At 42.2% G+C, this 22,383-nt stretch overlaps 1 protein-coding gene across 2 annotated transcripts in view; it reads right to left on the reverse strand.

The window, feature by feature from the left end:
• si:ch73-374l24.1 (protein kinase C alpha type) overlaps window positions 1-22,383 on the reverse strand; it is a 115,328-nt gene that overhangs the window by 23,008 nt on the left and 69,937 nt on the right. For both annotated transcript variants that reach the window (XM_035527525.1, XM_035527522.1), the window contains exons 4-5: window positions 11,432-11,543; window positions 10,510-10,638 (exon numbers count right to left, since the gene is read on the reverse strand). In XM_035527525.1, coding sequence (XP_035383418.1) covers window positions 10,510-10,638; window positions 11,432-11,543 — 241 coding nt within the window. The remainder of the gene's footprint in view (window positions 1-10,509; window positions 10,639-11,431; window positions 11,544-22,383) is intronic.

The following is a 22,383-nucleotide window of genomic DNA, read 5'->3' on the forward strand; positions in this document are numbered from 1 at the left end:
GAATGAAAAATATACAAAAACTTCCCAATGAAAATCCATAGTCAAATACCCTATCTCCTTATTCTATGTCAAACTGAACAGCACCATAGACTGATACAGCCATCTCAGGTAGAGGCAACATGGTGGGGGTGGGGCTTGAACCAGCAACCTTCCAATTATTATTCAAGAAACTTAACCACTGAGCTACCAATTACAGTGTACTTGTGGTTTCCCTCACCAATTCACTTACATGAAAGTGCAATCCTGCACAGGCTTTTACTGCAACAACATTTGGTATTTCTGTTCATGAAGATATCTGATAACAGCAGTGTCATGACAGAGCTGGTTGCCGGTTCAAGCCCCACCACCACCAAGTTGCCACTATTGGGCTCCTGAGCAAGACCCATAACCCACAATTGCTCAAACTGTATTCAGTCATAATTGTAAGCCATTTTAGACAAAAGCCTCAACTAAATGCCATTATATATAATTTCCACCTGCTCTGGCTACTGCTGGCCAGCAAGGAGGTGCTGCTCTAGGTGGAAATGTGTGTGGAGCTGGGCTGAACCTGAGATGGCTGTGCCAGCCTCTCACTGAACTGGTTAATGAGGCAGTTGGAGAGCATGTGGATGCTCAGAGGTGCAGGCTTATGGGAGGCATTGCAACCTTCAGTGCCTGCATGTTATTCTCCTGAGGAGAGAAAATTATGCTTTTATTATGCCAAATTATGCTTTTGTGATTAATATGGTACTTGTCAGAATCAGTTCTGTTCTTCCATTTAAAAAAAAAAAGCCTAGTGTAAAATCCTATATATTCATTTAAAGATATGAAGAGCCCCAATGTTATCGAGCGACAGGAAGCTTCTGCTGGGTGTTATGCATCCCAATTGATTAGTTCACTGGGAGGTTGGTGATACCACTGAGAGGAGGAAACAAGTCACTCCAGCACATCACTGGGACTGGTGTCAGAGCTAGGCCATCTACTCCTAAACTCAGCTACGCTTGAGACCTCAGGGGACTAATGACGTGGTATGAAATCAGGAAAAATTAAAAAGTCTCATGCAATAACAAAATGATAAATGTATAAGATCAAATGAGAGCATGCACAAATTTTTTGCAATGATCTTTGAAGCCAAAAGGGGGAGACCAACATCTTTCTTTCAGCTAAATATGACATTGGAAATAATTGATCAAAAACACATGCTCCACAAGCACTAGTGTTGGAAAATAAACTGATTCCATTTCAATAAAAGAAACTGATTGCTTGTCATTAAGTAAGTTGTCTTGCAGAAAACAAGTGTATTCTTGATTTGTTTCTTGCCATAGATTTTGCTGGTCCGTGTTAATCGTAAGAAGTAGGAAAGTTCTTAAGAAGGAATGGTCTGGGGATCCCAAAGAAGGAATGGTCTGGGGGACTCCTAAGAAGGAATGGTCTGGGGATTAGTTCAGCTTGACAACGCCTGTGGAATCACTCTGCTGCAGACGCCCTGTGATCCACAGCAGGAGAAACATCACAAGGGACCTGAGGACCTCATTGTCTTTTGTGCTTGGCTATGACATCCAAAACAGCCACCATTAGCCTCTTTCTGCCCCCTTTCCTACCTGTCCTCTTTTCATCTTATTCTCTCCTTCTCTCTCTCCCTCACTTGCCGTCTCTCTCTCTGATCCCTCAAGCTCCTTCCCGCTCACCACCCCTGCTTCCTCTCTCCCTCTCTTCCCTTCTCTCTCTCTGATCCCTCAGGCTCCTTCCCGCTCACCACCCCTGCTTCCTCTCTCCCTCTCTTCCCTTCTCTCTCTCTGATCCCTCAGGCTCCTTCCCGCTCACCACCCCTGCTTCCTCTCTCCCTCTCTTCCCTTCTCTCTCTCTGATCCCTCAGGCTCCTTCCCGCTCACCACCCCTGCTTCCTCTCTTCCTCTCTTCCCTTCTCTCTCTCTGATCCCTCAGGCTCCTTCCCGCTCACCACCCCTGCTTCCTCTCTTCCTCTCTTCCCTTCTCTCTCTCTGATCCCTCAGGCTCCTTCCCGCTCACCACCCCTGCTTCCTCTCTCCCTCTCTTCCCTTCTCTCTCTCTGATCCCTCAAGCTCCTTCCCGCTCACCACCCCTGCTTCCTCTCTCCCTCTCTTCCCTTCTCTCTCTCTGATCCCTCAGGCTCCTTCCCGCTCACCACCCCTGCTTCCTCTCTCCCTCTCTTCCCTTCTCTCTCTCTGATCCCTCAGGCTCCTTCCCGCTCACCACCCCTGCTTCCTCTCTCCCTCTCTTCCCTTCTCTCTCTCTCATCCCTCAAGCTCCTTCCCGCTCACCACCCCTGCTTCCTCTCTCCCTCTCTTCCCTTCTCTCTCTCTGATCCCTCAAGCTCCTTCCCGCTCACCACCCCTGCTTCCTCTCTCCCTCTCTTCCCTTCTCTCTCTCTGATCCCTCAAGCTCCTTCCCGCTCACCACCCCTGCTTCCTCTCTCCCTCTCTTCCCTTCTCTCTCTCATCCCTCAGGCTCCTTCCCGCTCACCACCCCTGCTTCCTCTCTCCCTCTCTTCCCTTCTCTCTCTCTGATCCCTCAGGCTCCTTCCCGCTCACCACCCCTGCTTCCTCTCTCCCTCTCTTCCCTTCTCTCTCTCTGATCCCTCAGGCTCCTTCCCGCTCACCACCCCTGCTTCCTCTCTCCCTCTCTTCCCTTCTCTTCATCTTTCTCTTTCTCCCTCACTCTCCCCTCTCCCAGGCATAAAGCTCACCTTGCCGCTGCCATGTATCAGTAAGGTCTTAGAACATATGACTCAAATGTCAGAGATCACTATCATTAACACACAAAACCAAGGTTGTGTTGCATATTACTTTAGACCAGCTATTACCTCACTGAATGAATGATGATGACTAAATCATGTGCGGCAAATCAGGGAGTGTCAGCAAAACACAGTTAGCTAACTAAGCACCCTATTTACCACACGGTCAATTAGGCACTTAATAGGCTTGGATAGGGATAGCATCTTTGCAATATTCCTTAATAACTGAGTCATGACATCATTGCAGCCCACTTTGGTATAGAAATAATGTATAGTAATATTTGTTTATTATAGAATTATACTGTACAGTAATGTTTATTATAGAAATAATACTGTACAGAAATGTCTGTTTATTACATAAATAATACTGTATAGTAATGTTTGTTTATTAGTAGTTATAAGTGATATAAGAGTATTATAAGAGTATTTTGGTTTGGGCTTTACTAGAATAGATTATCTGCTTAAATCTTCCAAAAACACATTGTTTTTCTCATACATCTCCATAAACCCTCTGTCTGAAACACACCTTGAAGAACCCACTATCCTTTGATTGGTCAGTTTTCCCACCTCTGTTCTAGCCAAGCTTGCTGGTAGGCAGGCATTAAGCAATCTGGTACAAGATTACATCATCTTGTAACAAAGAAAATGGCTGGAATTTCAACAAGGTACTTTGAATTTTGTAATTTTGCAAATGTTGACATACACTAAAGCTATATAATACACTAAAGGAAAGGGAGAAAAAGGGACTACCAGTCCCCTATAGAAACTCCTTAAGTAAGTATTTATTTATAAAGTATACATTGAAAACCAACATACTGTGCAAGGACTGCACAAAGCTGTGCTTTTACTGCACTGACACTCATGGTTCCCCACACAAAAAAAACCCCTCAACCTATGCTTTCTGGTTGATTCTGGTTTGTTGGAGTAGGAATATGCTAAAATGCAAAGCTGTTTTCTTCAGCCTTGGACATACGCAGAAGCACACTGCTATCACTGTGTTGATTTCAGTGTGGTTGGACATCATCGGAAAAAGCACAGTCAAATTGTCTTAGGGCTACTTCTTTGTGTTTGTGCATGTAGGCATGTGTTTGAGCAGGGGTCCATGACAGCACAGGAATGCCACAAGCAGAAGGAGTGCTGAGGAAAAGGAATGTTTTTTACACTTCCCTTTCCAGAGCTGTCCAAGACTGGTTCCTCACGAATGGATAGTGATATGGATGAAGTTGCAGCAGGAGATCCAAACTGGAGCCTGTTGAGCTCACTGAGACTTGATGTGGTGAAGGTGTAGTGTGGTGCACTGCACTCTGCATGTGTGTCTTTTTACTTTAGAGGAGCAAATGTCGAATAAATTAAGGTTAATTGATTTACATTCTGTACTGGTGTCATGGAGGCTTCACATGCTGCATCTCATTTGCCAAAAATGGATTAAAAGCAAGATAGCATTTTTTTGTGTGTGTTTCAGAGACATGACTGGATGACTCTGTATATGATTATGAACTTGAAATATAAATCGAGGCTATTTGGGTGGACATGGTAAAAACTTTATAAAATTCGAAGTTAGTATACTTAGAGATTTGAAGACAGATATGCTGAAAATGGAAACGTATTTACAAGGCATATAGTAGTCTCTCATTACTTTGGATGATAGGGCCAGTTAATAATGAAGCCAACTGGGATAACTCCCACTTCTTAAATTGTTATCAATGTGAGTGCACTATCTATTCAAAGGAATATTGGAAGAAGTGGTGTGATTGAATGTCATTTTATTGATCGTTATGTGATACGTTCCCAGAAAACGTCAGAGAGTGTGCCATTAAAACATTATAAAAATGAGGTTGCTGATAAATGACGACATATCTGCTATTAATGATTTGCCAAGTCAAGTTAGCTGATCAGTTGTAATAGGTTGTGTTGACGTTGGCATTGCTTGGAGAATCTTTAGATCACATTTTACACCAGTAGTGAATATCCATTAGAATTAAACAGGACTGGACCATAGATGATGGAAGATATCTTAAAGGAAATAAAGATGCAGATGTCTTGTTAAAGCTTAAGATCATCAGGGATGATTCTAGTTATGCAGAATATTAGAAACCACAAAATAAAACAAAGAGGATGCTTTGATGTGAATGTAAAAATGAGCCTCAAAAGCTATGCAAGACACTAAAGGGATTTGGATGCATAACATTCGACACGTAACTTATACTTACTCCACATTACTATATATTAGGATTACTTTTGATAAAAAAATTGATTGCTGAATATTCAAATATCTATTTTTTAAAAATATCTTGCTACCGATTTAGAAAAACACCTTCCCAGACATTCAGGTGTAGAGGTCTCCCACAGACTCCGTTATACAGTGGTGTTTTTGTACATGGCATTTGTTTATGTTCCGTCTTGTGTTGAACATGTTCTTTGTTTTGATTTCTCTGCACACCTCAGAGATATAACATCTTATAAAGAGCACAACAAAGAGATATAAACCCCCCAGGTGTTGTGTGTTGCGCCTCATTTGTCACGCCACCTCTGTGTATCTCTGTGATTCTCTGTGTTATGCTCATAAACCGTTTTTCAGTCTTTAATGAATGTTAGGTTGGCTTTTTTCTTCCTGATAACGCACTATGTTCAGTTTCTTTTTTATTTGTTTCATTAAATTCTTCAGCTGGAGACTTGCATTTGCTTTCTCCTTTTTCCTTCAAGTTATACGCCCATGACATCAGATATAATGATATTCCTGCCAGGTTTCTAAGGGACTCTGCAAAAGTCATTGCCCCCTGTGTTAGCCATATTAATTTGTTCACTGCGAAAGGAAAGGTTGCAGAGGAGTTTAAGATTGCATAAAGTGTTTCTCTCTTTAAGGGTAAATTAGCAAAATCGCATGCAGGGATTTTTTGCACCATTTTGGATGCATGATAATTAGGCAAGTAAAATATTTTTTCCACTTTTATTCTTCAGTCTTAAAGTATTATTTACCAAATAACTAACAAAATTAACATTAAAAATTAATGTCCCTTCAACTATTCAGAGATGAACATGGCTATCCTTGTGTTCAGTAATGGTCATAAGCCTTCCATCCATTGAATCTGTCGGTTTCTTGATCTGTTCATGATCAGCCACCGCAGCCTCCCAAACGCTGTTCAGAGAGGGGAAATGTCTTCACTGTAAATCTCACACTTGTGAATGGTTCAAGAGTTCTCAGCAGGATTTGTCAGGTGAGGAAGCGGAGGCTTGGTCATCATCCCGTCATCTGTGATACCTTTACTGTCTGGCCAAGCAGTGGCATGCTGACTGATGTATATACTGCTGTATGTACTGGAGCACTGTCCTGCATGAAGTTCATTGCCTTTTAGAAAACTGTTGACTTCATCCTGTTCCACTGCTTAAAGTGCCTTGTAGGAACTTGCAGTAGCTTTGGGAGTTGAATTTCAGTCCATTTTTAACCCAAAAAGATCCGACTAGCTCAATCATTCATGATGTCAGGTCACAGCACCCCTCCCCCACTTCGCTGGTGCCTCGTTTGATCTGGTAGTCGGTGTCCAGTAGTGGTCTAATCACAGAACCACCCATCTGGCCCAACTAGAGCAACTCATAATCAAATTGTCCATAAAACCTTTGAGAAATCAATCTTGAGGTATTTCTTGGTCCAGTTATGATGCTTCAGCTTGTGAGTCTTAGTGATGGTGGTGTTTTATCCTTCCTTACCTCTGTCAGGTCTCTGAGCATTCGTCACCTGTACTTCTGGACACTCCTGATAGGTTGCAGTTCTGAAACATGGTGGCACTAAAGGCTAATGGGTTCCTGGTAACATCAAATTTTATTTTTGTTCAGTCTTTTGCAGTGAACTTACTTTTCTTCTGCACATGTTTTTTTATCACCCTGGTGAAATGCTTTCATAAAGCATTTGATCATCCGGTGGTCACTGTCACGATTGGCCACCCTCCTGGCGTCCCTGTTTCCATGGTTTCCCTGTTGTGTTGTTTTCCTTTGCATCCTGGTTGAGCCATTCCTTGGTTTCTGCCCCCCCCCCCCCCCCCCCCGTCTGTTTTTCCACATAATAACAGCATTATTATAACTGTTTATTATATTATATTATAATAACAGGTTATTACTTTCACCTGTGTCTGGATTTGTATTAATTAGTTCATACATTTAAACCCTGTCTGGTGTCCTGTGTCTCTGCTATTCATTGAATGTATGTCAGACTATCTGTAAACCTGTATCTGCCTGAATGTACATATGCATCTATGTTTCTCCGAGTTCTTCCTAGCATCTTTGTTCTAGCCTGCTTCCCCTGTTGGCTCTTAGACCCCGGACTACCCCGACGACTACGACTCTGGATTTGCCCTCAACAAATCTCTCTCTTCTCCGCACATGCATTCGCCTCCTTACCCCTCACCGTTAGAGTTATGCTTCAGTAGTTGTGCAGCCTGCAGTGTACTGCGTCCCTCTGATAGGCAATTGATACAGTGTTTGACTTTCCAGTTATACCTCTTTTCTGGCCCATTTTCTGAGCTAGAGAAGCTGCCTAATAATTATGTATGCCCTATGTAGGGTCCTAATAACTTTAGGCCACACCTCCTATTGTAAGTTTAAGCAATTAAACTTCACCCGAACATAATTATACCCAGATAGCAATCAGATTTATATGGCTAAGAGTTGGGTATTGTGCATAGAAATGATGATCAGATAATAAATCTGACTGCCTAATAACTGCACACAGTGACAGCTTTAAAAATTATGGAAGGTGCATTAATTCAAGGACATTTTTAATTATGAAGCTACAAACTGGTATAGCAGCTCTACTCAGTCTATTAAGAACAGATGTCAGACAGCTCAGATCAAATTGATTAGGATTGTACAGAAAATACCTCTACGGTGGCATTTGAAAGAACATTTTCAAAAAACCTAACTATTTTTTGGTAGAAAAGGGAGTAAATCAAATGAAGTTGAGACTTACCCACAAAATTCTATATAAACTAGTCTCAAACTACCAGCACAATTACTTTAATTTAGTAAAAGATTTTCACAATTATGCTAATAAAGGGACTGTGACAAACCTTTTAGTATTTTGATTTAAGAGTTTAATGGGCAAAAACATGGTTTTATATGCTGCAACTGTTATATGTATAAATTTAATTATTGTTGTTGTCACGGAACACTCGCCTCCCGCGAGTCACGTGGTTGGGCCAGCCACGTGCAGGGGGAGGCTCTGTTTGTGGCCACGCCTGCACCCACCTGCACTTTGTTTGTTTGTGTGTACTTAAACCCATGTCGAAGTGTGCAGAGTGTTGGTCATTGTTGATATAACGTGTTTTTTCATTGTGAAAGCGTATGCGTGCTCATTGTGTTTGTTTAAATGCCAATCGTTTCATGTTCATGTTTATTGTTTGTAATAAGTGTGAGTGCCGTTGTCGTTTATGTTAATAAATGGTCGTCTATGTCACGGGAGTCTGTGCGTCCTGCCCCTCGCCCTGCGGCACTCGGGCCACCGCCCCTTACAATTAAACATTTCCAGGTTTTCTTAAGCAGTTACAAATTGAGAATAAATATCCATTTTGTAGAATTGGCTACAAAAACTTATTTAATATAATATTTAAAGTTTTCACTTACAGTTATTTGCATGACTATCATCTTTTATTTATTTTGTTTATTTTTATGCATTATTATGCTTATGAATGCAGTTTTATATATATTCAGTATGACTGTTACATAAATCTATCTATATCTATCTATCTCTGCACCACAGCTAGTAGCCCCAGCTTGTCTTAACCTGTACATGACTCTAGTCCCTCAGTGTTAGCAAACAGGCTGGGCAAACACCCCATATCAGCCAAACTCCAGTCTCTGGGCTCTCTCTCTCTGCAATTGTGTTAGGACAGAGGCTCTTTCTCTGTATGTGTTCGGGCAGTGGGGTCCTAGCAGCTACAGCAGGGTGCAGGATGCCAGTCTAGATGTGTGCCATGACCAGACCTGGCACTGACCAATCAGCAGCAGTCTGCCAAGGCAGAGGTGGCCAGGAGCCTGACGCACATCTGGCATTCAAATAATGGAGCAGGGGGCAGGCAAAGTGAGGTAGAAAGAATTAATGTGTGGGTTTGTAAGAGGCATAGATGTACTATAGATAGGGGTGATTCATCTGAATACAAATATGTGTGCATGCATGTTAATTCAACAAAGATGCAGATATAATTTGCTGAAAAGTAATTTTAGGTATTTTAGTTTAAGTTAATTTATCAAAAATGAATACAATTTAAAGGCATTCCTTCACATTAGCTGTTTGAATATATATATATTCATCAACATTATGGCTGAAGAGCGCAAATTCTGATTTCTTTTTACAAACTTTAGGAAACAATGATCCTGTTATATTATGTAATAATATATATTATATAATAACAATATCCACCTTTGTGTAATATATGTACCATGATCTATTTTTCCTTATTACCAGAAAGAAATCTTCATTTCCAGTCTCTGGGATATATATTACAATGTGGAAGCCTAAATGCCAGAACAGGCAAAGAACCTGAATACATAAGCACAGAGGAAATCATCCCCTATTCTCTCCTATACTGAGCCACCTGCTCAGAGACAGAATCAAGCTTCTGAAACTGAGCAGAAGTCTTTGTCTTTACTTGTAAATGGAAGGAAACAAGGTGATTCTTAGAGGAATGTTCAATACTGTTCCACACTGGGCAGAAGCACTGTGGACTACGTCATATCAGACATCGAACCAGAACATATTAATGCCTTTTTAGTAAAACCCCAACTACCCCTGTCAGATCACTGTCCTATAACACTGGATCTACAACCTCAACTACCCCTGTCAGATCACTGTCCTATAACACTGGATCTACAACCCCAACTACCCCTGTCAGATCACTGTCCTATAACACTGGATCTACAACCCCAACTACCCCTGTCAGATCACTGTCCTATAACACTGGATCTACAGTGATATTGTATCTATATTGATACATAATATGAAAAAATATTGATATGACAATCCAAATTGAACAAATTGAATAATAAACTCCTTGCAAATATTTCTGATGTCAAAAAGAATAGCAAAAAATGCAAATTCTTATGATAGTAACAAAGAAAAATGATTTGACAAAAATGACCTTAAAAAACATTCAAACCAGAAGCCAGAAATTATAGACAAAAAACTATATCTAAACTATTTATTGGCACTGAAGCAATGTGATAAACTACTTCAAGACATTAAGACCCAATGGATGTCCTCTGCATTATCAGACACTGAAAAAGCAATTAATGAAAATTCATTGAATCATTATATAAAACAAAAGGGAAAGAATGCATGGCAATCCAAAATGGAAATATCTGGAAAAGATATTTAGAATTTTGTAGTGAGCTTTTAACACTTTCAACTTGGTTGTATTATAAGTAGTTTCTTTCATGGTATTCTAAGCAATACCATCTTGTTTGGTTCTCAACTTAGACTAACTAAATTTTTGGATTTTATAGTTAATGTATTTTGTAGTGAATTAAATTTTTAATAAATCTCCAAATAAATACACTGCAACGCATACACACAATTATTTAAACTCTTTCTAATCGAATGTCCAAACTATCATATGGTTTCCTTCATTACCTTTAGTATTTTCTTCATTGTATTTTATTTTGGTACGATATTGATAAGCCGATTGCTATCAGACAGGCATCCACCTGGCGGGAGGGGGGCATTGTGGAGGTGCAGATGCAGGTGCGTGGGGCGACTGCGGTCTGCTTACCTGTCACATGGAGTCTGTCTCCACTGACGTCAATCTTGAGGAAGAGGCGTCCTCTCCGCTCGGTGTGGTCCGTGCCACACAGGCTTGGCACATTCATCACACATTGCTTATGTACATTCATATCACAGGCTGAGAATCGACAGAGAGAAAAAGAAAGAGAGAGAGAGATTTGGTAAGCATCTTTTGCATAGCACAAGGACAGAGACTGGTATTGACAGCTGACTGAAACTGCCTGGCATGGGGATATCACCAAAATTTGCACAAGCACATGCACATACATGAACACACCCACAACACATACACACACGCATGTAGGTGGCCTCTTTTCAGAGAGGTATTATAATGCTTTTTTGCTTCCAGCCTGAGTGGTAATCGGACAGAGCCGCAAGCCTCTGAGCAGTAATGAATGCGTCTGTGTGTGTGTGTGTCTGTGTTGGTGTGCGTGTGTGTGGTGTGGGTGTGTTCATGTATGTGCATGTGCTTGTGCAAATTTGGGTGATATCCCCATCTCTGTCAGTTTCAGTCAGCTTTCAATAAAGTCTGTGATCACACTGCCTGTCAAGGCCACCCAAGAGATGGATGGCTGATGGAAGACAATAAAGACCAGGAGGTTGGTGGAGCTGGCAGGGGGTGGAGCCTGCAGACACACAAAAGATTTAATTAAATATTTTTGCATAATCCTAGCTGACCTCATTATTGCAGTGTGAGTGGAAATATTCATCAGATATAGAGGCATCCTCCAGTTCTCTCTCTGTTCTGAGACCCAGTACAGAAACACCACAGTGCTGGGGGCTCAGTGCTGATCTCAGACCAGCTGTGTCATCCCTCAGGGTACTATGGCCAGCTGTGTTTTGACACCACAAGCTGAACCCATGTCAGCCTGATTGATATGGTGGTTTGTATGCAGGAGAAAGGTACTCACTATCACATTTCATGCCCTGATGGATGAGGCCATAAAGCAGGGAGCCACAGTGGTCACAGAACGTTGGGCTTCCATAGGAGTGGATCTTGAACTTGTGCTTGCTTCTGGGGTCCTGCAAAGGTGAAACAGGGGGGATCAGTTCAGTCATACTGCACCGGTTATGACAAACCACAGCGCATAAAAATTTGTGTTGCATATTCTGAGTGATGTCTAGAAACCTGGACTCTGCTGAAATAATTGAAAGTACTGTCCATGACACTAGCTGTTACCAAACATTCATTTCAATAACAGGGCAACCCAAGACTAGGGTCAAACAGAAGTCTTCACAAGACTTCAAAATTATTGAATAGACGGAAGGTCTAAATAGGGCAACCAATTAATCTGTCTCCTATTTGCCAAAAAATTAATGAGAATTTAGATTTGCTGCCATGGTGGAGTTGAGGACCCCTGCTGATTGTATATAACTCCACTTTGACTAAATCATTAATCTCACAGGGAAAAGAGGGAGAGATGACAAAATCGCTTTCTTTCCACTGTCGTCTCTGGGACGTCCCTGATCTATTATACGAGACAAGGAACACTGGGCCAGGAACAGTGAGAATACTGATCTACAACTGTTCCACCTTTTGAATGTAATGAACAGGAAAGCACAGACAAGGGAAGAATAACAGCCCAGTGTTGTGAATGTAAGCGTTCTGAGATGCTTAATGTGGTCTTGGTGTTCAGTGCGAAGAAATCAGGCTTCTTGAAAAAACCATTTGGCTTCTTGAAATCAGAACTCAAGAAACACAAAACTTGATAACTCCTCATGATCCATTACCTCAAACAGCACCAGGACTACCTACTCAAACTGGAAATTAAGATCCCGGTCAACAATGACTGATGTCATTTCACATTGCAGCTTGTGATAAAGCGTTATGGTCCACTGTCTTAAAAAGCCTTACCATAATGTATCATTTAACAGTGTAGATGCATGGCAAGTTTCAGACCAGCCCTTAAGGAAAGATCAGATGCAAATGATCATTCACAGTAACAGCATACAATGTACAGTTACAATGTACAGTTAATTTTGTGACTGCACCTTTAATCTTAGAGATGTGGTGCCAAAGCAGCGTGGGGAAATTAGTAGCCTTTGTGTCTATAAAACTTTGTCTTTATGTTAATTTGAGTGGACATTCAAGCTCCAGGTTGTAACCCATTTTGTGTTTGCGTGTGTGAATTTTGTGAACACGCTTTCTTTACTGAGAGGTCTACTGACAAGTTACTTTGCCATTTTTATGCTGCTCGCATTCACATAACGTTGGATTATGAAAAGGGTTCGACAGTTGCCAAAAGGAGAAATTACACAGAGCTTTGAGAAATACTGCAAGGAAATACTGAACTGATGCTGGAGGAACATGGTAAGTTGTGTTTGTGTATTTTGTTGCATCGGTGAAGTTTTCAGTTTGTTCATTTATTCCTGTGCCACTAAACCCGCCCGTTTTTGTGGCGTTCAAACATTATCTACTGGTACTTAAGTTAGTCAACAAGTTTATTTGTGTTATATATTTGAACTGGTGAAGCTATAAGTATCGTTGTATTTTTCTTTCTCTTTGTTCCTTCATCTTCTCATTTTCATGATGCTTGTCACCATGCTTGCTCTTTACTGTTCTTGTCGCAATGCAGATCAAGGAACTAACGATATTTGAAGCCGAATAAAACTCCCATTTAAAACACTCTCTGCCTCTTATTCTTCGAGGCCAAGGGCTGCTACACCAGATCTCAAGGAAAGCCACAAATATGTGCGCGATAGTTTGGGCGGCGATCCCTTAAGGACAAAGGAAGACATGCGGGTGAGAGGGGGGAGGCCAGCCCTCAAGGAAAGCTGTGGACATGCAGGCGAGTGTGGGAGGACAGCCCTCGAGGAAAGCCACAGACATGCAGGCATGACCAGAAGAAAGAGCAGTTCGCTATGATCAGCATGGCGTGAGTCATGGGCAGAGAATTCCGGAAGGCTTTAATTAGATTGCTGGCACTTTAAAATAGTTTTCCCCTCCTTTTTCTTACTGATGCCCACAGTGGGCCCCTGCGATGCCAGGAGAGACAAAGATGGAAAAAAATAGAAAAATGGCAGGATTCTTTTCTCCCTGCATTTTTTGTGTGCATGTGTGTGTTTTTGCACATGTGGTTGTGTGCGTGTGTGTGGGTGTGTGTGTGTGTGTGTGTGTGTGCGTGTGTGTGTGCGTGTGTATGTGCCTCTGTCTGTGTTCTTCTACAGCCTGCTCAATCTTCTAAAGCCTTCCAGTCATGGTGCTGTCAAAAATCAGAAAGCTCTGTTTCATCCTTTTTCAGAAGTCAGTTACTTTTTCTCCATCTCCCAAACCCCCAAACCCATCTCTTTATTCCATCTCTTTTACATGCGTGAGTACTGGGGGTTGTTGGCTCTGTTTGGGCTGATGGGGAATTGGGTGAGTTTCTCATCTCTGCTGGCAGGCCTTGCTGCACACAGATGCTCACACTGCCGCTGACCATCAGGCTCCATTTACTCCCACCTTGTCCACAACATCTCAGGCCTCCAGCGCTGATCTCCATCCTCCCTGCACTCACACCTCCTTTCCCACTCTGCCCCGCTCTCTCTCTTCTTCCTTCTCTCTCTCTCTCTCTCTCTCTCGCTCTCTCTCTTCTTCCCTCTCTCTCTCTCTCTCTCTCTCTCTCTCTCTCTCTCTCTCTCTCTCGCTATCGTTCCTTCATCTCTCTTGCTTCCTGTACTCATTTCCCCAGTTTTGCCTCCTCTTGGAGCAGTAGTGATTCTTGCTCTTTGTAAGACAACAGCAGAACTGATTACCCTAAAACACAGCAGAGAGAAAGACAGGAGTAGGAGAGAGGAAGTATACATCCATATTCTTCTCTTGTCAGACAAAGAAAGACAATAAAACATTTTTTTAAACTTTTTTTTCTCTTGGATTAACAAAAGGACTGGATCGGACAGCACTAAATACACTGCTTTAGAGAACAGCGAAAAATAGATGTTCGTGTCATGACTGCATATATCAGAGCATGTGAGTGTGTGTTCATGTAGTCTACATATCATGTAGTCTACATATTTGGAAGTGCCTATCCCAAGTGCCTATCCATGTGTATGATAATGTCTTTGACTTTGTGTGTGTGTGTGTGTGTGTGTGTGTGCGCGTGTGCGTGTGTGCGTGCACTTGTGTGTGTTTGAAGATGCTGGGGTGTGTGACCTTTTGTTCCAGGTCTGCACTGTTCACAAATTCTTTGCACTTGACACTTTTTGCCTGTATTAGCTCTTGTCCTCCATGGTGCTCCAGGAAGGCTCGACACCATTCTCAAAAGTTCCATCCATGTCTACCCTTCTTAGAGAGACCTCAAGCAGAAAAAAAGTTTGCTCCAGAACCTGCCAAGCTGCAGCAAGTTGCAGCAAGAGTCTGCCTCCTGCCCTGGTTGGCAGCTGAACTTCACACTGCATTGACAGCTGAAATCACACTGCATTGCATATTACATAGCTACTGTAATTGGATCATGTGAGATGCAAAGGTAACACTACCATACACTGTATGATGATGTAGCTGAAACTTGGCAAAGATAAGTCCAAACAAACAGGATATTTGTCTAAAAATGCTTCACAATGAAAATCATTTTTAAATGTAATGGAGTACAATTTTGATGGAGAAAAAAAACAGAAGCTATTCATGAAAATGACCAGAAAGCAAGAGAAAGCACCAGAAAGCAATAGAGAAGCTAGCCTTCCAAGAACCAGCGTCCCGTGTGGAACCTCTAGAAGCTAAAAGCCGCACTACCACTCTAAAACCAGATCAGGAAGCCCCAGTGCCTTCTGGATCAGAATTGACGCACAGCCAATGGCAGTCAAGGCTGAGCCTCTGATGCTGGTGGTGAAAGGGGCAACAGAGACCCCCTGCTCGCCCAGTGCAGCCTGCTTCCCAGACCCCTGAATCCACTGCACACCGTGAGAACCACAGGGTGGCCTCCGTGAGCTCCGGCTACTGGGTTATCAATTTAAAAACCACCTGACATGAATGGGGGAGGGGAGGGGGAGCTTTCCTTTGGCATGAGGGAGGAACAGACTTGAGGAGATGAAAGGAGAGAGGCTGAAAAAGTCACATGTGGAGGTAGAGGAAACACATCTCTGACCGATGAGTCCGCTGATCTAGCAGAATGTCCCTTTTTCTGCTCTCAGTCCAAATTCTGTTTTGGTCCAGTGAATTTTAAGTGAAAAGTATGTCGCAACCTGCCACAGACGTGCTGTTTGGTTCTCACAACACAATTTATTACAGTAATAAAGGGCCCCTTCTTTGATATCCGTCAAGGTAACGTTAGATGTGAAATTCAAATACCACTGGCTCCTCTGACGCGTGTGACATATGGTGCCTTTGGTCCCTCAAATAAGAAAGAAGAAAAAATAATAGTTGGTGTAAATACCGCACTGACAGGACAGTTAGGAGACAGCCCAGAGGAGCTCATTAGGAATGCATCAATTGACAACTTAATCCCTTTGATGCAAATAACTGTATGATAATCCTAAATGAGGCGTGATAGCTGTCATGTGGCTGGTAAGCCGTACGGCAACACATGGTGTGTTGGAGCTTGCCTGAGGCCTTGGTGTGAAGGAGTGATGAATCGGAAATGGAGAAGCAGTCATGGCTGTGTGTTACCCAAGTATGGTGTGGTAGCTACATATGTAAATGTCAAATCTCCACGGAATGGCAACAGCTATGTGTGCTTGTGAGCATGCATCTATTTCACCCTCCTGTTCAGTGGCTGTGCTGTGTCTTTTCAGTGGCTATGGTGCTGTTCAATAAGGTGGGAACCACAGAGTGTAAATGGGTATGCAGTTTGCCACGTTTCACAGACACTGCTGGCCTGGCTTTCCTACCCAGTTCATTTGACTTCTTGATTTCACTTCCAGATTTCTCCCTCACCCTGCCGAGTGGATTCTGAGTCGTTGCGGTAAGGTGAGAGCAGCGCTCTCAGGCAGAGGTTGTGGGATGACTGCGCCTGAGTCAGGGGGTTTCTCAGGTAGAGGCAGTGGGTGAGAGTGGGGCTCTCTGGTAGTGGTGGTGGGTGAGAGTGGGGCTGTCTGGTAGTGGTGGTGGGTGAGAGTGGGGCTCTCTGGTAGTGGTGGTGGGTGAGAGTGGGGCTGTCTGGTAGTGGTGGTGGGTGAGAGTGGGGCTGTCTGGTAGTGGTGGTGGGTGGGGCTGTCTGGTAGTGGTGGTGGGTGAGAGTGGGGCTCTCTGGTAGTGGTGGGTGAGAGTGGGGCTCTCTGGTAGTGGTGGTGGGTGAGAGTGGGGCTGTCTGGTAGTGGTGGTGGGTGAGAGTGGGGCTGTCTGGTAGTGGTGGTGGGTGAGAGTGGGGCTCTCTGGTAGTGGTGGTGGGTGGTGCTGTCTGGTTGTGGTGGTGGGTGAGAGTGGGGCTGTCTGGTAGTGGTGGTGGGTGAGAGTGGGGCTCTCTGGTAGTGGTGGTGGGTGAGAGTGGGGCTGTCTGGTAGTGGTGGTGGGTGAGAGTGGGGCTGTCTGGTAGTGGTGGTGGGTGAGAGTGGGGCTCTCTGGTAGTGGTGGTGGGTGAGAGTGGGGCTGTCTGGTAGTGGTGGTGGGTGGTGCTGTCTGGTTGTGGTGGTGGGTGAGAGTGGGGCTGTCTGGTAGTGGTGGGTGAGAGTGGGGCTCTCTGGTAGTGGTAGTGGGTGGGGCTGTCTGGTAGTGGTGGTGGGTGGGGCTGTCTGATAATGGTGGTGGGTGGGGCTGTCTGGTAGTGGTGGTGGGTGGGGCTGTCTGGTAGTGGTGGTGGGTGAGAGTGGGGCTCTCAGGTAGAGGCGGTGGGTGAGCCACGGCCCAGGTTTGGGCCTGGGAGGAATGCCTAGCTCAGTCACCTCAGTGTGCTGTGTTGCCCCATGTAGCCCCACACGTATGTTCAAACCATTTACAACTGATTTCCATGCTGAAACAGTGTCACAAAAGTACCACACAGACAGAGACATTGATGTGGAAAACACACTGAATTTATGAAAAAAAAAAAAATCCATCAACGATATCATGGACGATGGGTAGAATACAAAAGGATTCAATGTATGATTAATGTTTTCGACTGCTGTGTAAGACAGCAGCAATGCACTCACTACAGCAAAGACTTGTTTCCTGCAGACACATAGTAACTGTGTGAGACAAACTGCAAACATTGTGCGCACAGCAGAGATGTTGCTATGGTGATGGTTTGGAGACGCTATCCATGGCATTATATCAAAGCATTTGGAGAAACACAGCCAACAAAGGACAGCGGAGCAAACACAAATAGTGCTTAATACAAACAGGCATATCGGTTTCATTAAAATTAACCCCAGTTTGCCGTTACAGTGCAGAGATAATTATCCTGTATTCTCACATTAGCAGGTGTTCTCCACACCAAAACTTCCGAGATAACCAATTCTAGTGAATCACCAACCATTTGACATGTTTTATACAAATAAACTATTATCTATTATCTTATTAACAAATGGCCATCACTAAGAGTATTTTAAAGTCTGTCACTGAAGTATCTGAAACATAAAATCTTTGATTTGGTATCAGGTCTCACCATAGGGAAAAACAATATATATATATATATATTTATATATATATATATATATATATATATATATATATATATATATATATATATATATATATATATATATATATATAGTCAAAATTGGAACTTTGATCAGGATCACAAGAAATTAAAAATAAATCCCACTTACATTTCATTTAATATTCCTTAGGAGATGCTTAAATGAAAAAAAAAAAAAAGAACTGAGATACAAATTGAGCCCAAACTGAGAATGTAGTTTATATAATATATATGGAGATCCCATTCTTGTCTTGCTTTAATCTCCTGCATGAATAATTATTTTCTGCCAATGGAGCCTTACCTTAGTGCAGCGAGCAGTATCACTCAGTTCAGCACTCGGAAATGTATTATAGAACTATAGTACAAAATTGTTTAACAACTTATAGTAGAACTTATAGTAAACTTACAGTAGAAGACTCTGAAATGCACAACTTGTAGAATCTGTAGGTCTTTCACATGCATACAAGAACATAAGGTTTGGCTAGCTAGCATGTTAGCTAGACTGTTAACTCTCCATGGGTCACAGCTGATGTCACAAATGATGACTACAGCCCTGCAGACAAGCCCCTGGTTAGGACTTGGATTTCAAACCTTTATATGCATCTTGACAAATCTGAACAACTTTGTTGAAATCTCTGATGAAACTTACGTGAGGTTATTTTTTCTCACAAGAAGAGACAGGCAACTTAATCAAAACTCTCAATTTTCTTTACATCATAAGCAACAAAGAAATGAATAAGAAAATAATAATTTTTAAATAACAATATGGATATATTGCAATAAAGGGTACCCGATGATTCACTGTACACTGTAAAACGTGTCTTTTTCTCATATGCTTTTCATATAAAAGCATCTATGTTAAATTATTGAGCGCTTTCTCCTCCCAAAGCCCCACCGTCTATTGGGTTGGGCTTTCCACAGGCTTGGCTTCAGTAGTGGCATAATCATGTGGGATTGATGGAGCGGGTGGTGCTGTTGATGGTGGTGCTGTGGGGTGGGGGGAGTGAGTGAATCAGCACCCCATGTGGATCAGCTGTGTGTGGGCGTAAAGTGTTAATGCAGCTCTCCCACCAGGGTCCCTGCCAGTGTTTTCAGACTCTCACAAAGGATTTGGGCTAGAAAGAATATTGTCAAGTTCTGAAGCAGAACAGATCTCCTGATGCCCTGCATTTCCTTACATTTCCTAATCTTTGCCTTTAACATCAGCTTTAAGCAGCCTTTAAGCCCATCTAGCCCACATCGCTGAGATCTTTGATCATGTCCTTGGCAATGGTAGGAGGCCAGTGTGACTGAATAGCTGAAGTTTTAATGGAAATCTCAATAATTCAACCATATGTTCAATTTAATCCGCAGAAGAGATCTGACTCTTCTCTCACTGTGTGGTCAACAGCCCACCTTATGCTGAGGCAGTGGGTTGAAATCTTAGCCCCTGAGATTTGCAGACCTGTTTCACTACTGTGGGATAAGCACAGAAATGTGCGTTTAATAGGAAAGTAATGGACAGGTATGACAACAGCTGCAAACTGAGTTCTTTCTTAGTCTGCAGCCTGCAGACTAACACCTGATTACATCATGCCTGCTATTACTGTTCAGTGAACGCCTGTTAATGTGTCACACGTACCCATATTCCAACGTTCCGTTAATTAATGTAAAAACAATAATAGTAAAGTACTGTTAATAACCAGCAATTCTTCTTGCAGTAAACATTTGTAAAGCTGCTTTGTGACAACATCTGTTATAAAAAGCACTATATACATTTCATTTGATTAAACTACTATAAAATAGAGTAACTCTTTAACCTATGTGTTCTATTTAAGTATACTTTCCTGAGTATACATCTAAAGCAGACTGAGTAGACAACAAAAGCACTTTTATAAATTGCTCTGAATAATCTAATACTGTAAATGTAAATGTAAGCAATGTGTACCTCATTTTGTAAATACAGAATTATATATTAAATATATTATACATATTATGATTGTCAACTAACTATTGTCCAATTGCTAATTTTTCTGTTTGAAACTTAAAAATATAAGGTCTTCCTTCATTTAAATGTTTGTGTTTGTGTTGTTTCTAAAAAAAAAAGTACAAACATATTTTTATACAATCTTGTATTCTTGTACTTGTTTTCTCTCTCTCTCTCTCTCTCTCTCTCTCTCTCTCTCTCTAAAAGATCACTATGTTGATTCAGCTATCCCAAAATAATTATATATTAAGCTTTCTAGTCATTTAAAAACAAAAACATTACCTAGTTTCCTATTGACATTTTACAGACTGGAGAGTTCTGTTAGGGTGAAAGGAGCAGTACCTTATAGTACACACACACACACACACACACACACACACACACACACACACACACACACACACACACACACACACAAAGCATATCTTGAACATAAAACTACATGTATTTCCTCAATATTCATTTCAAACATTCAGATCAACTGCATAAATATAAATATATAATTGTCATTTTCCCTAGGGCATTAATTGTTTGTTTGATTGGTTTTCCTTGCCAATAACAATATAGCCATTTTAACATGATTATGTGTCCAAAGCCAAGATAATAAGAAAGACTCGTAAACCAGGCATTTTAGATGAAACACCTATTTTAGATTTAATGAGAGTACTGACTATATGCTACAATAAGGTGTATTATTACACTGGCCCCATCCACTATATCAGTTCATGTGTGAATGCAACGAGACTGCGTTTAATGCAGGTGCTGTTATCAACCCGTTTGATTATACACAGACACAGACCTATCAAGCTGTTTATCAAACAGGTTTATCAAACATACAATAGACACCACTGATATTCATGAGTGAGAGACAGATAGAAAGAGAACAAACGTCCTGACAATGACAGGGAAACAAAAATATAATTGTAGTGAAATCTGGCACATGGCACATGGCACAAAATGCTTTTGAACATATAATGTGACTTTTATGAGACATGGACTGCCTCTGTTCTCTGTTTGTATTAGTTCATGGAACTAATTTGGATAGTTATTGTGTACCGCTTTAGATGTCGGTGCAACAGGCTTCAAAACGCTGAGTCAGAGCTACAAAACACAGCCATGACTCATTTGTCTTTCCAGCATATGTGCCTATAGATGTTTTCTGTGAGCTGAAAAGCGACTGCATCTCCAGCAGACACTGAAGGAGTCAACAGGTGGTTTAAATCTTTCCACGCATTACCATGCTAATGGTTTTAGCAAACCAACAGCCAGAGCTCCCTTAACCGGTGACAAACCTCGTTAGTTCCTGATATACAGTGGAACAGAACTGAGGTCTTCTAGTGAACCTCACTGCAGAAGCCAGTATGGCTGTGGGTTTCTCAGTGCCACTGTACACAGTGCAACCATACCGTTATCACTTTAGAGTTTGCAGGATTCCCTGTGCTTTTGATCACGGGGGCAAAGAAATGTTGCAGTCACTGAACCACTGTGAATTAGCTATGCCAGACCTGCTGCTTCCTCTAGTGTGAAAGACCTATGAGTTTGCATAGGAACTGCAGACCATAAGAACAAGGATTAATTTTCTGATCTAACAAATGTACACACTTTGGATACAATTCTTGCAATAGCTATAAAAAATATACTTGTATTGCTGACATGAGTAGGTATGGATCATTCTTGCACATGATACTCCATCCTGATGGTTTTAGAGTTCAGCAGGGCCTCATGTAATGCAGCACTACCAGACGTGGAGACAGGAAGTAATTGAAATCTGTAGTGGTTTTCACTTGAACTGGCACGCTGAAGACCTGTTATACCTGCGGGAATGTTCACACTGCTCGAAAGCTGCTGTGTCATGCTCATATGCAGGCAGAGAGCAGGGACTCCCAGCACTTATGTTAAAACGTTGACATTCGTGCACACACACCACACACACACACACACCACACACACACACATACACACACACAGATATGTGACAGAAGAGACGTGCAGCGGCAATGAATGGAAACCCAAGGAAACCCCCCCAGTGCCACCCACTAATTAAAGTGCCACATCTTGCCAGCTGCTGCTCCCTATTTGTTAAATCTGGCTTGATTCACTTTGCGGTCTGAATGCGTTCAGCCCCCAGCCAGCCCTGGCTCACTCCTGCTCAACCCCAGCCCTGGATCAGTCCTGTATGTCACTTTCTGTCTTCCCTGTTTCCTTAGTCTTGCTAGTGTTTACCCTGCCTGGTGATTCTCATCCATGCTCTCCTGCTTCCCCTGGTTATTAGCGTGTCATCCTGCTTCTTGACCAGCGTTCATCTCTGAGAACATTGTAAGCCTGCGTGACCATGTCTGGCTGAAGATGAGCATTTACTTCCAGCTGTCTC

The sequence above is a fragment of the Electrophorus electricus genome, chromosome 1, assembly GCF_013358815.1.
Source record: "Electrophorus electricus isolate fEleEle1 chromosome 1, fEleEle1.pri, whole genome shotgun sequence".
Taxonomy (NCBI): Eukaryota; Metazoa; Chordata; class Actinopteri; order Gymnotiformes; family Gymnotidae; genus Electrophorus; species Electrophorus electricus.